The sequence below is a fragment of the Drosophila serrata genome, unplaced genomic scaffold (genome assembly GCF_035046125.1).
Source record: "Drosophila serrata isolate PLE 108 unplaced genomic scaffold, ASM3504612v1 contig_165, whole genome shotgun sequence".
Classification (NCBI taxonomy): Eukaryota; Metazoa; Arthropoda; class Insecta; order Diptera; family Drosophilidae; genus Drosophila; species Drosophila serrata.
The window spans coordinates 2,261,663-2,276,794 of record NW_028257063.1 but is presented as its reverse complement, the minus strand read 5'-3'; the positions used below and the strand labels follow the sequence as shown (position 1 = coordinate 2,276,794).

At 41.1% G+C, this 15,132-nt stretch overlaps 2 protein-coding genes across 4 annotated transcripts in view; one reads left to right on the top strand and one right to left on the bottom strand.

Moving 5' to 3' along the window:
* LOC110177791 (outer dynein arm-docking complex subunit 4) overlaps positions 1–8,961 on the top strand; it is a 29,582-nt gene extending 20,621 nt beyond the window's left edge. The window contains exons 1-2 of one of the 2 annotated variants that reach the window (XM_020944660.2): positions 7,339–8,034; positions 8,174–8,961. In XM_020944660.2, coding sequence (XP_020800319.2) covers positions 7,483–8,034; positions 8,174–8,830 — 1,209 coding nt within the window. In that variant the 5' untranslated portion in view covers positions 7,339–7,482 and the 3' untranslated portion in view covers positions 8,831–8,961. Of the gene's footprint in view, positions 1–7,338; positions 8,035–8,173 lie in introns of those variants that run through there. The other variant, XM_020944661.2, reaches the window with a different exon arrangement.
* A 46-nt stretch (positions 8,962–9,007) lies between these two features.
* Synj (synaptojanin) lies at positions 9,008–14,917 on the bottom strand. 2 transcript variants are annotated; one of them, XM_020944612.2, is made up of 4 exons: positions 14,840–14,917; positions 12,181–13,765; positions 9,889–12,121; positions 9,008–9,765 (listed from the first exon to the last, which is right to left on the bottom strand). In XM_020944612.2, exons 2-3 carry the CDS (start codon positions 13,642–13,644, stop codon positions 9,902–9,904), a joined length of 3,684 nt encoding a protein of 1,227 aa, XP_020800271.2. In that variant the 5' UTR covers positions 13,645–13,765; positions 14,840–14,917; the 3' UTR covers positions 9,008–9,765; positions 9,889–9,901. The 2 variants fall into 2 exon arrangements, with proteins under 2 accessions (XP_020800271.2, XP_020800272.2); XM_020944613.2 differs by having other exon boundaries at positions 14,499–14,898.
* Positions 14,918–15,132: the final 215 nt, after the last annotated feature.

The following is a 15,132-nucleotide window of genomic DNA, read 5'->3' as shown; positions in this document are numbered from 1 at the left end:
TTTTAATTTTAATTCGGAAAACGGTCCTATGTTGTTTACTATCAGGGTAATAAAACTGCATACTCGGAAATGAGTCTTTCACAACGTAAAAATTTTCGGACTAAAATTAGAATACCATTCTTTGAGTCAATATTTGTCTACATTTTTTTACTACAATTTTTTTGACCAATCAAAGCTTACAAAAATCATAACTTTGCCAAAAACGTTTCAATTTTAATTCGGAAAACGGTCCTATGTTGTTTACTATCAGTGTAATAAAACTGCATACTCGGAAATGACTCCTTCATAACGTAAAAATTTTCGGACTAAAATTAGAATACCATTCTTTGAGTCAATATTTGCCTAAATTTTTGTACTACATTTTTTTCGACCAAAATTTAAAAAATTCATAACTTAGACAAAAACGCTTTAATTTAAAATCGGAAAGCGTTCCGATGCTAGTTTTTATCAGTTTAAAAAAACTGCATACTCAATTTAACATTAAAAGAGATTCGATTTTTTTCCAATTTTTGGCAATTTTAATGAATTTTTTTTAAAATTTTTCAATTTTCGGAGATTTTGAAAAAAAATAGATTTTGGCCGGAGACGGCTCAATCGACTTGGCTGAACGTGCTGATAAAGAATATATATGATTTATAGGGTCGGAAATGATTCCTTCATAGCGTAATAAGCTTCTGACTAAAATTAGAATACCATTCTTTGAGTCAATATTTGGCTACATTTTTCGACCAATCAAAGCTTACAAAAATCATAACTTTGCCAAAAACGTTTTAATTTTAATTCGGAAAACGGTCCTATGTTGTTTACTATCAGGGTAATAAAACTGCATACTCGGAAATGAGTCTTTCACAACGTAAAAATTTTCGGACTAAAATTAGAATACCATTCTTTGAGTCAATATTTGTCTACATTTTTTTACTACAATTTTTTTGACCAATCAAAGCTTACAAAAATCATAACTTTGCCAAAAACGTTTCAATTTTAATTCGGAAAGCGGTCCTATGTTGTTTACTATCAGTGTAATAAAACTGCATACTCGGAAATGACTCCTTCACAACGTAAAAATTTTCGGACTAAAATTAGAATACCATTCTTTGAGTCAATATTTGCCTAAATTTTTGTACTACATTTTTTTCGACCAAAATTTAAAAAATTCATAACTTAGACAAAAACGCTTTAATTTGAAATCGGAAAGCGTTCCGATGCTAGTTTTTATCAGTTTAAAAAAACTGCATACTCAATTTAACATTAAAAGAGATTCGATTTTTTTCCAATTTTTGGCAATTTTAATGATGTAACCCCTTATAAAATTTTTCAATTTTCGGAGATTTTGAAAAAAAATAGATTTTGGCCGGAGACGGCTCAATCGACTTGGCTGATCGTGCTGATCAAGAATATATATGATTTATAGGGTCGGAAATGATTCCTTCATAGCGTAATAAGCTTCTGACTAAAATTAGAATACCATTCTTTGAGTCAATATTTGGCTACATTTTTCGACCAATCAAAGCTTACAAAAATCATAACTTTGCCAAAAACGTTTTAATTTTAATTCGGAAAACGGTCCTATGTTGTTTACTATCAGGGTAATAAAACTGCATACTCGGAAATGAGTCTTTCACAACGTAAAAATTTTCGGACTAAAATTAGAATACCATTCTTTGAGTCAATATTTGTCTACATTTTTTTACTACAATTTTTTTGACCAATCAAAGCTTACAAAAATCATAACTTTGCCAAAAACGTTTCAATTTTAATTCGGAAAACGGTCCTATGTTGTTTACTATCAGGGTAATAAAACTGCATACTCGGAAATGAGTCTTTCACAACGTAAAAATTTTCGGACTAAAATTAGAATACCATTCTTTGAGTCAATATTTGTCTACATTTTTTTACTACAATTTTTTTAACCAATCAAAGCTTACAAAAATCATAACTTTGCCAAAAACGTTTCAATTTTAATTCGGAAAACGGTCCTATGTTGTTTACTATCAGTGTAATAAAACTGCATACTCGGAAATGACTCCTTCACAACGTAAAAATTTTCGGACTAAAATTAGAACACCATTCTTTGAGTCAATATTTGCCTAAATTTTTGTACTACATTTTTTTCGACCTAAATTTAAAAAATTCATAACTTAGACAAAAGCGCTTTAATTTGAAATCGGAAAGCGTTCCGATGCTAGTTTTTATTAGTTTAAAAAAACTGCATACTCAATTTAACATTAAAAGAGATTCGATTTTTTTCCAATTTTTGGCAATTTTAATGATGTAACCCCTTATAAAATTTTTCAATTTTCGGAGATTTTGAAAAAAAATAGATTTTGGCCGGAGACGGCTCAATCGACTCGGCTGATCGTGCTGATCAAGAATATATATGATTTATAGGGTCGGAAATGATTCCTTCATAGCGTAATAAGCTTCTGACTAAAATTAGAATACCATTCTTTGAGTCAATATTTGGCTACATTTTTCGACCAATCAAAGCTTACAAAAATCATAACTTTGCCAAAAACGTTTTAATTTTAATTCGGAAAACGGTCCTATGTTGTTTACTATCAGGGTAATAAAACTGCATACTCGGAAATGAGTCTTTCACAACGTAAAAATTTTCGGACTAAAATTAGAATACCATTCTTTGAGTCAATATTTGTCTACATGTTTTTACTACAATTTTTTTGACCAATCAAAGCTTACAAAAATCATAACTTTGCCAAAAACGTTTCAATTTTAATTCGGAAAGCGGTCCTATGTTGTTTACTATCAGTGTAATAAAACTGCATACTCGGAAATGAGTCTTTCACAACGTAAAAATTTTCGGACTAAAATTAGAATACCATTCTTTGAGTCAATATTTGTCTACATTTTTTTACTACAATTTTTTTGACCAATCAAAGCTTACAAAAATCATAACTTTGCCAAAAACGTTTCAATTTTAATTCGGAAAACGGTCCTATGTTGTTTACTATCAGTGTAATAAAACTGCATACTCGGAAATGACTCCTTCACAACGTAAAAATTTTCGGACTAAAATTAGAATACCATTCTTTGTGTCAATATTTGCCAAAATTTAGGTACTACATTTTTTTCGACCAAAATTTAAAAAATTCATAACTTAGACAAAAACGCTTTAATTTGAAATCGGAAAGCGTTCCGATGCTAGTTTTTATTAGTTTAAAAAAACTGCATACTCAATTTAACATTAAAAGAGATTCGATTTTTTTCCAATTTTTGGCAATTTTAATGATGTAACCCCTTATAAAATTTTTCAATTTTCGGAGATTTTGAAAAAAAATAGATTTTGGCCGGAGACGGCTCAATCGACTTGGCTGATCGTGCTGATCAAGAATATGTATGATTTATAGGGTCGGAAATGATTCCTTCATAGCGTAATAAGCTTCTGACTAAAATTAGAATACCATTCTTTGAGTCAATATTTGGCTACATTTTTCGACCAATCAAAGCTTACAAAAATCATAACTTTGCCAAAAACGTTTTAATTTTAATTCGGAAAACGGTCCTATGTTGTTTACTATCAGGGTAATAAAACTGCATACTCGTAAATGAGTCTTTCACAACGTAAAAATTTTCGGACTAAAATTAGAATACCATTCTTTGAGTCAATATTTGTCTACATTTTTTTACTACAATTTTTTTGACCAATCAAAGCTTACAAAAATCATAACTTTGCCAAAAACGTTTCAATTTTAATTCGGAAAACGGTCCTATGTTGTTTACTATCAGGGTAATAAAACTGCATACTCGGAAATGAGTCTTTCACAACGTAAAAATTTTCGGACTAAAATTAGAATACCATTCTTTGAGTCAATATTTGTCTACATTTTTTTACTACAATTTTTTTGACCAATCAAAGCTTACAAAAATCATAACTTTGCCAAAAACGTTTCAATTTTAATTCGGAAAACGGTCCTATGTTGTTTACTATCAGGGTAATAAAACTGCATACTCGGAAATGTCTCCTTCACAACGTAAAAATTTTCGGACTAAAATTAGAATACCATTCTTTGAGTCAATATTTGCCTAAATTTTTGTACTACATTTTTTTCGACCAAAATTTAAAAAATTCATAACTTAGACAAAAACGCTTTAATTTGAAATCGGAAAGCGTTCCGATGCTAGTTTTTATCAGTTTAAAAAAACTGCATACTCAATTTAACATTAAAAGAGATTCGATTTTTTTCCAATTTTTGGCAATTTTAATGATGTAACCCCTTATAAAATTTTTCAATTTTCGGAGATTTTGAGAAAAAATAGATTTTGACCGGAGACGGCTCAATCGACTTGGCTGATCGTGCTGATCAAGAATATATATGATTTATAGGGTCGGAAATGATTCCTTCATAGCGTAATAAGCTTCTGACTAAAATTAGAATACCATTCTTTGAGTCAATATTTGGCTACATTTTTCGACCAATCAAAGCTTACAAAAATCATAACTTTGCCAAAAACGTTTTAATTTTAATTCGGAAAACGGTCCTATGTTGTTTACTATCAGGGTAATAAAACTGCATACTCGGAAATGAGTCTTTCACAACGTAAAAATTTTCGGACTAAAATTAGAATACCATTCTTTGAGTCAATATTTGTCTACATTTTTTTACTAAAATTTTTTTGACCAATCAAAGCTTACAAAAATCATAACTTTGCCAAAAACGTTTCAATTTTAATTCGGAAAACGGTCCTATGTTGTTTACTATCAGTGTAATAAAACTGCATACTCGGAAATGTCTCCTTCACAACGTAAAAATTTTCGGACTAAAATTAGAATACCATTCTTTGAGTCAATATTTGCCAAAATTTTTGTACTACATTTTTTTCGACCAAAATTTAAAAAATTCATAACTTAGACAAAAACGCTTTAATTTGAAATCGGAAAGCGTTCCGATGCTAGTTTTTATTAGTTTAAAAAAACTGCATACTCAATTTAACATTAAAAGAGATTCGATTTTTTTCCAATTTTTGGCAATTTTAATGATGTAACCCCTTATAAAATTTTTCAATTTTCGGAGATTTTGAAAAAAAATAGATTTTGGCCGGAGACGGCTCAATCGACTTGGCTGATCGTGCTGATCAAGAATATATATGATTTATAGGGTCGGAAATGATTCCTTCATAGCGTAATAAGCTTCTGACTAAAATTAGAATACCATTCTTTGAGTCAATATTTGGCTACATTTTTCGACCAATCAAAGCTTACAAAAATCATAACTTTGCCAAAAACGTTTTAATTTTAATTCTGAAAACGGTCCTATGTTGTTTACTATCAGGGTAATAAAACTGCATACTCGGAAATGAGTCTTTCACAACGTAAAAATTTTCGGACTAAAATTAGAATACCATTCTTTGAGTCAATATTTGCCTAAATTTTTGTACTACATTTTTTTCGACCAAAATTTAAAAAATTCATAACTTAGACAAAAACGCTTTAATTTGAAATCGGAAAGCGTTCCGATGCTAGTTTTTATCAGTTTAAAAAAACTGCATACTCAATTTAACATTAAAAGAGATTCGATTTTTTTCCAATTTTTGGCAATTTTAATGATGTAACCCCTTATAAAATTTTTCAATTTTCGGAGATTTTGAAAAAAAATAGATTTTGGCCGGAGACGGCTCAATCGACTCGGCTGATCGTGCTGATCAAGAATATGTATGATTTATAGGGTCGGAAATGATTCCTTCATAGCGTAATAAGCTTCTGACTAAAATTAGAATACCATTCTTTGAGTCAATATTTGGCTACATTTTTCGACCAATCAAAGCTTACAAAAATCATAACTTTGCCAAAAACGTTTTAATTTTAATTCGGAAAACGGTCCTATGTTGTTTACTATCAGGGTAATAAAACTGCATACTCGGAAATGAGTCTTTCACAACGTAAAAATTTTCGGACTAAAATTAGAATACCATTCTTTGAGTCAATATTTGTCTACATTTTTTTACTACAATTTTTTTGACCAATCAAAGCTTACAAAAATCATAACTTTGCCAAAAACGTTTCAATTTTAATTCGGAAAACGGTCCTATGTTGTTTACTATCAGTGTAATAAAACTGCATACTCGGAAATGTCTCCTTCACAACGTAAAAATTTTCGGACTAAAATTAGAATACCATTCTTTGAGTCAATATTTGCCTAAATTTTTGTACTACATTTTTTTCGACCAAAATTTAAAAAATTCATAACTTAGACAAAAACGCTTTAATTTGAAATCGGAAAGCGTTCCGATGCTAGTTTTTATCAGTTTAAAAAAACTGCATACTCAATTTAACATTAAAAGAGATTCGATTTTTTTCCAATTTTTGGCAATTTTAATGATGTAACCCCTTATAAAATTTTTCAATTTTCGGAGATTTTGAAAAAAAATAGATTTTGGCCGGAGACGGCTCAATCGACTCGGCTGATCGTGCTGATCAAGAATATGTATGATTTATAGGGTCGGAAATGATTCCTTCATAGCGTAATAAGCTTCTGACTAAAATTAGAATACCATTCTTTGAGTCAATATTTGGCTACATTTTTCGACCAATCAAAGCTTACAAAAATCATAACTTTGCCAAAAACGTTTTAATTTTAATTCGGAAAACGGTCCTATGTTGTTTACTATCAGGGTAATAAAACTGCATACTCGGAGATGAGTCTTTCACAACGTAAAAATTTTCTGACTAAAATTAGAATACCATTCTTTGAGGCAATATATATCTACATTTTTCGACCAATCAATGGTTACAAAATTCATAACTTCGCCAAAAACGTTTTGATTTTAATTCGGAAATCGGCCCTATGTTCTTTACCATCAGGGTAATAAAACTGCATAAAATGGCTCCTTCAATTCAAAGCTATAAAAACCCGCAGCTCGCTGGCACCATAAATAATCCTTCCTGAGCTATTAGCTTTTGCAAGAATTAAAAAGAGGTTCTATAACTAACTAAAAGCTCGCGTTAGTTCAACAGTTTTGAATCCAAAAAGTAACAAATTTATTGTAAGCCCCTAGGAATAATAACGCCACAAGTATTACATATATACATATAGTTCCTTATCAAATAAACTAGATATACATACATAAATTAACATAAATAATAATTATATTAAATTAAATTAATTAATTAGTGCTTATATGGAAAAATAAAATCAACTTATTGAAAAGGATTGGGAGCCTAACTCCACAGATCCACCAGCACCGCAGATCCGACAAAGCTTTGAGTGGAGCTACCTCAAGGTCATGACCCAGATGAAGGACAAGGCATTCGTGGCATTCACACCAAGCCAACAGACACCTGATACACCTGGCACCTGGCACCTGGCACCAGGAGACTTGGTTGTTTGGCGGCTATCGATTGCTCAGCCATTTGGGAGGCGGCGCCAGTTTCCTGGCAACAGGAAAAGCCAGCCAATCAATCGGTTAGTGCTGTTAGATTTTCACCCTCTCCGGAGATTTCTCCAGCAATAGACGAGCTTGGAAAACATGTCCAACGTGCTGAACACCATTCTCGCCGTGGACAAGGAGCAGGAGCTGCTGCAGAGTTTTATCCGCACAGGAGCAGCCGCCGAGGAAGAGTCTTTGGACGAGGCCAATCGACGTTCCAAGGGACGCTCCCATAAGACACCCATCTGGGAGCGGCGTGACTCCACAGAGCGCGGTGGACGAGGTGGTGGCAAGCAGGGCGATGATGGCGCGGCAGGTGGTGGAGCTGGCGGAGAAGCTGGGGGCGGTGGCAAGCGTGGAAATCGGATTGAGGCCGAACTGAGGGCCGCCCGGAAGCGGATCGAGGAACAGATCGCCAAGAAGAAGAAGCCCAAGGAGAACTTCGTGGACTTTTACACGGACAAGGATCGGGCTGCAGCCGTGAGCGCTGGAGCCTTCGATATTAAGCAGAGTCTGCAGATCAAGCAAAAGCAGGACCGGAATGAGGCGCTGCTTATCCCGGATGAGGCTGACATTAGTTCAGTGATTGCGCTAGGACTCAAGGAGATCAAGAACGCCAATCCGGAGAATGCCATACACTTCTTCTGCAAGGTGCGGGTTCCTTTTCTTTTTACTTTTTAGGGCTGCCGTCGATTTCAAGCCATTTCATCTATCTTTGACTAATTCTCCCTAAAAGACTCAATTTGTTCCTCTCAAGCACTCACCAGTCCATATTTTGTCCTCTTTGCAGGCTCTGGAGCTGAATGGCACCGACATCAACGCCCTGATCTCGCGCAGCAAGTGCTACCTGCTGCTGGGCGAGGCATCCAAGGCACTGCAGGATGCGGAGACGGCTCTGGGCGAGGAGAAGAACAACATAAGGGCCATATACCAGAAGGCCGAGTCCCTCTACTACTTGGGTCAGTTCGAGCAGAGCCTCATGTTCTTCCATCGTGGACTGCGTGCTCGTCCCGAGCTAGCGTCCTTCCGCCTGGGCGTACAGAAGACGCAGGAGGCCATCGAAAACACCATCGGCACCAAGCCGGGTCCAGCGCCAGGCGCTCCCACTCCTGGCGCCTCGGCACCGAAGAGTGGCAAGTCGCGCGGCAAGTCTGGAGAGGAGACAACGCCCAGGGTACGACAGAAGCCAAGCCGAGCTGATCTGGAGCGCCGCAATGCCCGCAAGCTGCTGGGCGAACTGTGCGTGGACAAGGAGTATCTGGAGAAGCTGCTGCTGCATCCGGATCTGGTGCGGGCCGACACCCACACCGAGAGCATCTCGACCTATGCCCGCGAGGCGGTGGAGTTTCTCAACAAGCGACAAGAATTCTGGCGTCAGCAGCGTCCGTGCACAGCGTTGCCCAACCACAAGAACCTTCCCCATGATGCCATGCCCAAGTGGTTCTAAGGGAGCGGCGGATAGGAAGTAGTATCTTAAGCTCATTCAGTCATGTCCTAGAGATATACCAAGCTTTGAAGTTAAGTTTCTGTTTCGGATTTCCAAGCTAAATCCATGAATAAAAAATGTATATCATGAAATAAGGTCTTTTTCTAGGAGAATTCAATTAGTCAAGGTGAGTAAATCTTTTTAGCGAGTATCATGTGGTTGGAGTGACGCATCTACGGCATTCCAACTGGTTTATTATTACATATTCTGTATTGCTAATTGTGTTTTGTCGGGGATTAATTCCGTCTTAGGTATAATTTCAACGTTTAAACAATTCAAGCAATTTCATTAATATTTCAACTCAAATGAAGATGGAGGATCCTCAAACTCTCGAACGATTAACAGTGTGTGTTTGTGGAATAAATATGTAATATCTATGCAATATTAGTACAATAACAATGGATATATATGCTGTATTGGGAGCATCTGCTGCTGTTACACGAGTGCCAGAGTTCCCAGTTGGTTTTTTGTTTGCCACTCTAACAATGCATTTATTTCATAAATTGACTAGTACGGCTATAATTCATTTAAACATTATACATTTATGCAGATTAGTTTAATACTTTTGTCGCTCATATAGTTCATTATTTCTTTTTGTTCGTCCTCGGCAAATCTGGGTGTTGGAGTTTGTCTCTGGGCCTAAACAAGTACAAAAAGTGCGCAAATCAAATAGTTATCTATGGGGTTCTCCATCTATGCAACTAATTAATTAAATTATTTAAATTAGTTAACGTTTAGAGTTGGCTTTGAAACAATCAAACAGGTAATACACTAGGTAACGCAGATTCCATTCGGAGTGCAGATATTGCCGGGGGTTCCAGGCCCAATATATTCGAGTATATTTAACATTTAAATACAGCGATTTGGAATGCAATCGGAGTGCAAGACAGCGCGAGCTGAAAGGATCAAGAAATAATATTAGCTTCACTCACTTCAAGGACTCCATTCACACTGGGGATGCACATCGAGAAGAATATTAAATAGATCCCTCTCGGTATACATTAGGGATGCATACTCACCCCCTGTGCGTGCTCAGTTGTTGGCGGGTCGCGTAGGCAGCGGCGGTGCATTGCCGCTTCTATTTGGTATAGGTGGCGGACCGCGACGATTGGGCAGAGGCGGCGGCGGCCCCATTGGGGGCGGTCCAGCCGGGGGTGGATGCCTTGGCACCGGCACATCCTCCTGGATCTCCTCGTAAATATTGCTGGCGGTCTCATACGCGGTGTCGATCGAAGCCGGTGGCATTTGCTCCTTGGGCGACGGCGCCTGACGCGTGGGCGTGGAAACTGGCGTTGCCTGCTTACTCTGCATTTGACGTGGCGGTGTCGGTGGTCCAGAGAGGATGGCCACCGGTGCTGCTGGAGCCGTGGGTGAGGCCTTGCCCGAGGAGGATGTCGAAGAACTGGCGGAGGCCAGTTCCGTGGGCGATTGCGATTTGGAGGATGGCGTGTTGTTTTCCATTGCCGGTGGTCGTGGCGGTGCCTGCTGCGCCTGCATAGGTACCGGCATTAGGGGTTGAGTTAATGGCTGAGCTGGCATCGGCGGCATCGGTGGCTTGGCCGGTTTGGGCACAATGCTGATGACCCCGGCATGGGGCAGGTGGCGTGGCGAATTCTTTGGCGACATGGGCATGGGCGGCCGGGCCGGAGGACGCGTAGGCGGTTGCTTCGGCCGCTGCGGCAACTCGGGCGTAAGGGCTTGCAGGAGCTGTGCCTGCTCTGAGGGATTGGCGCACAGCGGAATGGTGTTGGTGGTGCACAGCTCTATTTCGCTGTCCACCAGATGCTGCCAGTCGCTGGATTTTAGCTCCAGCACCAGCTCCAGTCCGCATACTTGGGTGCTCCGCTTGGCGGCTGCATTGAGGGCAGACTCTCCGTCCCGGAAGGTCACCCACATGGTGTCCTCCACGTAGCGGACCAGGGTAACCTCGCCCATCTTGGACAACTCGGCAATCAGGGCCGACATCACGTTCTCGTCGTAGATGGTAGGTCCATCCTCCTCGCCCTGTCCAGACCCAGAATCCAGTACATGGACCACAATCGTAGAGTCTGGCGGTCCCAGGTCCCGGATCACCTGCTCGAAGACAGCACGCCGGCGCTGCTGATCGATCTCCATGATCTCTGCATCGATGATGGCTATCACGGGACGATGGTCGCTCTGCTTCAGCTCCGAACGGCCATAGTGGATGAGCTGGCCGGGATTCCAAGTGGAGGGTGCGAAATCTCCTTCAGCGAGGGCTTTACGGCGGCGCCAAAGCACTCGATCCGTCCAAGCGGGAGCACGCTGCTTCTCCGAGGTGTCATAGTCGTCGCTAAACAGATCGTACTTGTATGTGGGATCGAAGCCGATCTCGCCCTCGAGGAACTCTCCGAAGACATTGCCCGCCTCCTGCTCCTTCCGCAGCTGATCGAACTCGAGGACGGTGGCAAGATCACCGTTGCGGACGCACTCCTTCAGCTCGTCCTTTTCCATATCGATGCGATAGTTAAAGTCGCCGCACCAGAAGACCCAGTCGTGCGACTTGAGTGTCCTGCCCATAGGAAAGGCCAGCTTTCGAGTTATCTCCGCGTAGTCGGCGTTCCTTTCCGCCACTTGAGATTGTCCGGCCGCAAAGTGGGCGCACACAAAGCACATGGAGGTGCCGTGTAGGACGAAGCGAATGGCACAGGCGCCCTTATTGCCGGTAGCACCGCCCAGGCCTGTCTTCACACAATCAATGGCCACGTCCCGGATGTGCGGTGCATGCTCCGGGCGAATATAGATGTAAAGACACACTCCCACTAGCTGCTGATAGGTGAGCAGCACATAGTCATTGTCCCGCGATATCGTCTTCTGCAGCTCCTCAGCCCACAGCTTGGAGTTTTCCGTACTTGCCGCCATGATATTGGAGGCATTGAGGTCCACTATCTCCTCGAAACCAATGGCATAAATGTCCACCGGATGATCGGCGTGCTCCGACGGATTGTTGACATCAACCAGGGCCTTGGATCTGGCCATAGCGTGGCAGTCGAGAAGCCAGTCGGCCAGAGAGTCCTTGAAAACGATGCTGCGGAAGTGTTTGCCGCCGTTTACATTGTAAGTACCCACGGCCACGCGGGCCAGCCGGGGACGCACGTACTCGGTGTAGCGCTTGCAGAGCTCCCTTAGAACGGTAGTGGGAGCATGCAGCATATTCGAGGGCAGCAGAATACGAGCCCGGTCGGCCAGCTCCGAGCTTAGCGTGGAGCCCACTAGCAGCACATCGATGGCTTCCTGAAAGGTGGATACAGTAGGGGTTATTATGCTCATTTCCGTAGATAATGAAGACTCACCTGTTTCGAGTTATCCAGCAAATTGTTCTGTATGGTCCTGGCCGCTGATCGTGCTCCGTCCATCAGCTTAGAGCCTCCCTGGATGGCACCAGTGCCGGCGTAGATCTTGCTCACCTCGTTGCCATTGTTTATCCACATCTGGCGAAAAATCTCCTCGAATCGCGAGATATTCTGCTGCTTGCCACCCAGCTTCAGGGCCTCCAGTTGCACATTCAGCGTGTCCAGACCGAGGTAGGTCTGCACGCAGTTTGTCCTGTCCAGACAATCCAGGCAATTGGTTCGCACAACGCCAAACTGCTCGCGCAGCACCTGTCCATCGCTGCCAGCATGGAAGACACCGTAATTGGCCCCACAAGCGACGATCCGTTCCTTGAGCTTGGCCAAAGCCGAGAAGTTTCCGCCCCGGCACTCCTGATGATAGTCGAAGACCACATGCGGCACATCCTTATGCGCAGACATGCCGTGATGTCGTTGGAACTCGTTGCTCAGCATGGCCTCGCCCTCTTTGCTGCCGATGAGGGAGCTGCCCAAGAGATTGACCACAGTCTGGTAGCCGTAACGCTGCCGCATCATGCTCATGTGGCGATCGAAGGCCGCGGCCGATGTCTCGAAGCCACGCGACAGCTTCACCTTGTGCGATCCGACTTGAACGCCGGGCTGTTCCCAGAAGAGTGGCACTGAACCGCGTGTCTGCACATAGCTGGTCACCTCGCCGTCCACGTAGATCACCTGCTCCGTCTCAACGAAGTTGGCCACATAGCCCTCGTCATTGGTGCCACGCACATTGAACCGGGTGCCCGCTCGCTCGCAGCTCAGCCGCGAGATGATGGCCGCCCGGGCCTGCTTGGCTCCGATGTAGACAGTGCGTACCTCCACGGAGCCGCACATGGCTTGCAGCAGCCAGGACTGGCAATCAATGCCGAAGCGCATCAGGTGGATGTGCATCATGCGGTTCCAGAAGAACCTATTGTCCGTCTCCTCCGTCTGCTGGCGTCGTTGGGCGCAAAGCGTGATATCGAAGCGATGCGGGGTGGAACCGCCAGATGCCGAGGCGCTAGCATTCGTGTGGGCAAAGTAAAAGGTCCCAGAGTTGAGGAGCTTGCGCACCTCACTGATCTTGTCCTCGTTGGGCGCCGCATTTTGCAGCGAAACGAAAGTGGTCTGCGTGATCCGGAATATTTCCACATCACCGATCTTGCCCATGGACACGCATCCAGTGACGAGGACCAGAAATAGGACGGTGCTCTCGCCGGCGTTGAGCTGAAGGGCACCCAAGCAGCCATAGGCATCGCAAACCTTTGTGTACTGCTTCCGGATCACGTCCGTCTCCTGTTGGGTGAGCAGGGCCACCGCATGCGACTCAAACAGGATGCTGTCACTCTTATGTCGATGCTCCAGGAGGACGCTGTGCGGCGAAGGCGCTATAGACTTCTCCAGAACCCGAATCACCTTGGACATGGCCATCTTCTTGAACGATCTGTAGAAAGATTGTGTTGTCCTGGGGGTATAAGGTCTGATCCTTTGATGTCTGCAATTCAAAAGCTTCTAGCGACCAGTTCCATTCAAGGGCACGCGGCTAAGACATCTGTGGAAACGTGGAACGTTAATTGTGGGTGTATTACATGGGTATTAAAGTGGGTGTATTGGTTTTATACTTGTTTAATGTGTGTATGAGATATCTGGACTTCATAATATCCTAGATAAAGACGCTAAACTTTTTAAAAATTGCACACGTTCAAAAAGTGTTTGAGTTTAAATTTTCTACTTCAAATTTTTGAAATTTTTATAAGGGAATAAAAAATATATTTTATTTACAATAAATTCTTTGTTATTTCAGGATTACACAATCTTTCCCTTGCCAGAAGCTTAAAACGCAGTGAAGGAGAGTCGATCCAGCTACGATATAGTAAATTTGTTGTTTATTCAACATCTAACTACCCACAAATTAAGTTAAGGTATCCTGCTTTTAACTTTTTTAAGCAAACACCTGATAGTAGCCGCGAACAGCGCCTAGATTTAAACCTAGTTTATTTAGATTTAACTCCGATTCTGGTTAGGATTTAACTAATAAAAAGCTGTGAATAAAAATGATGCTTGTGTTCATTAGTTTTAACAAGCTTAGCTTTCACATAATTATTCGCCAGAACAGTTATCTATCATTAAATCGTGCGATTTCACTTTAATTACTGAATAATAGCGGCGAAAATCTTTGGAAACGGGAAATAACCAGCTGCAAACACTTTTAACACTAAGTAAGCACTAAAATATCGGGTGGCCTGTTAAAAATCAATACACACAACTGTTAAACATAAACAAACCGAAAAAAGGCGAAAGAATTTTTCCAATATTTCCGCCTCCCACTCAAGTTCACGCACAACACACACACGCACACCAAACATGCACCGGCGACAGCTGTGTCCTCTCTCTCGCTCTCACAGGTTCTCGCGAAGGCGCTGCTGCAAGTGTGTGCGTGTGACGACTGATAAACACTTTCTGCGCATTCTATGGATTTTTCACGATGCAACAAAGTTGTCGGAAAATTGTTTTCATTTTCCCAGCACCTTGCGAACACTAGTAACACGTATCAACACAGTTTGCAATGTCAAGTTTAGTTGTTTGTGTAAATTAATGAATTGAACGGTTAATAATAGCCAAATACCTTTGTTTGAGATTTTATTGCGAATTTTGAGCTTTCGAGTAGTGTGGTCGTATTTGAATAACCGAAAAAAGCAAGAATTCTTTGGTTAGCGATAGCTATAACTACAGTTATCGATTCACTGTGATCGTCAATCGACCGTTGAATTCGAAATTTACTTAAAGATAACATAAAACATTAGGACTGTTTGTTCGTGAAGTGTTATTACTTACTTTCGAAGATTAGGTGATACACTTGAATATAGCGTAGTTCTAGGTATAGCTTATCACCAAGCAGCCCAGCAATCTTAAAATAGT

Bases quoted from the DNA above. Each gene is read 5' to 3' on its own strand.
- Synj (XM_020944612.2), bottom strand. From the start codon at position 13,644: ATGGCCATGTCCAAGGTGATTCGGGTTCTGGAGAAGTCTATAGCGCCT. The intron at 12,122-12,180 runs GTGAGTCTTCAT...TCCACCTTTCAG, and splicing joins TGCTGGATAACTCGAAACAG to GAAGCCATCGATGTGCTGCT.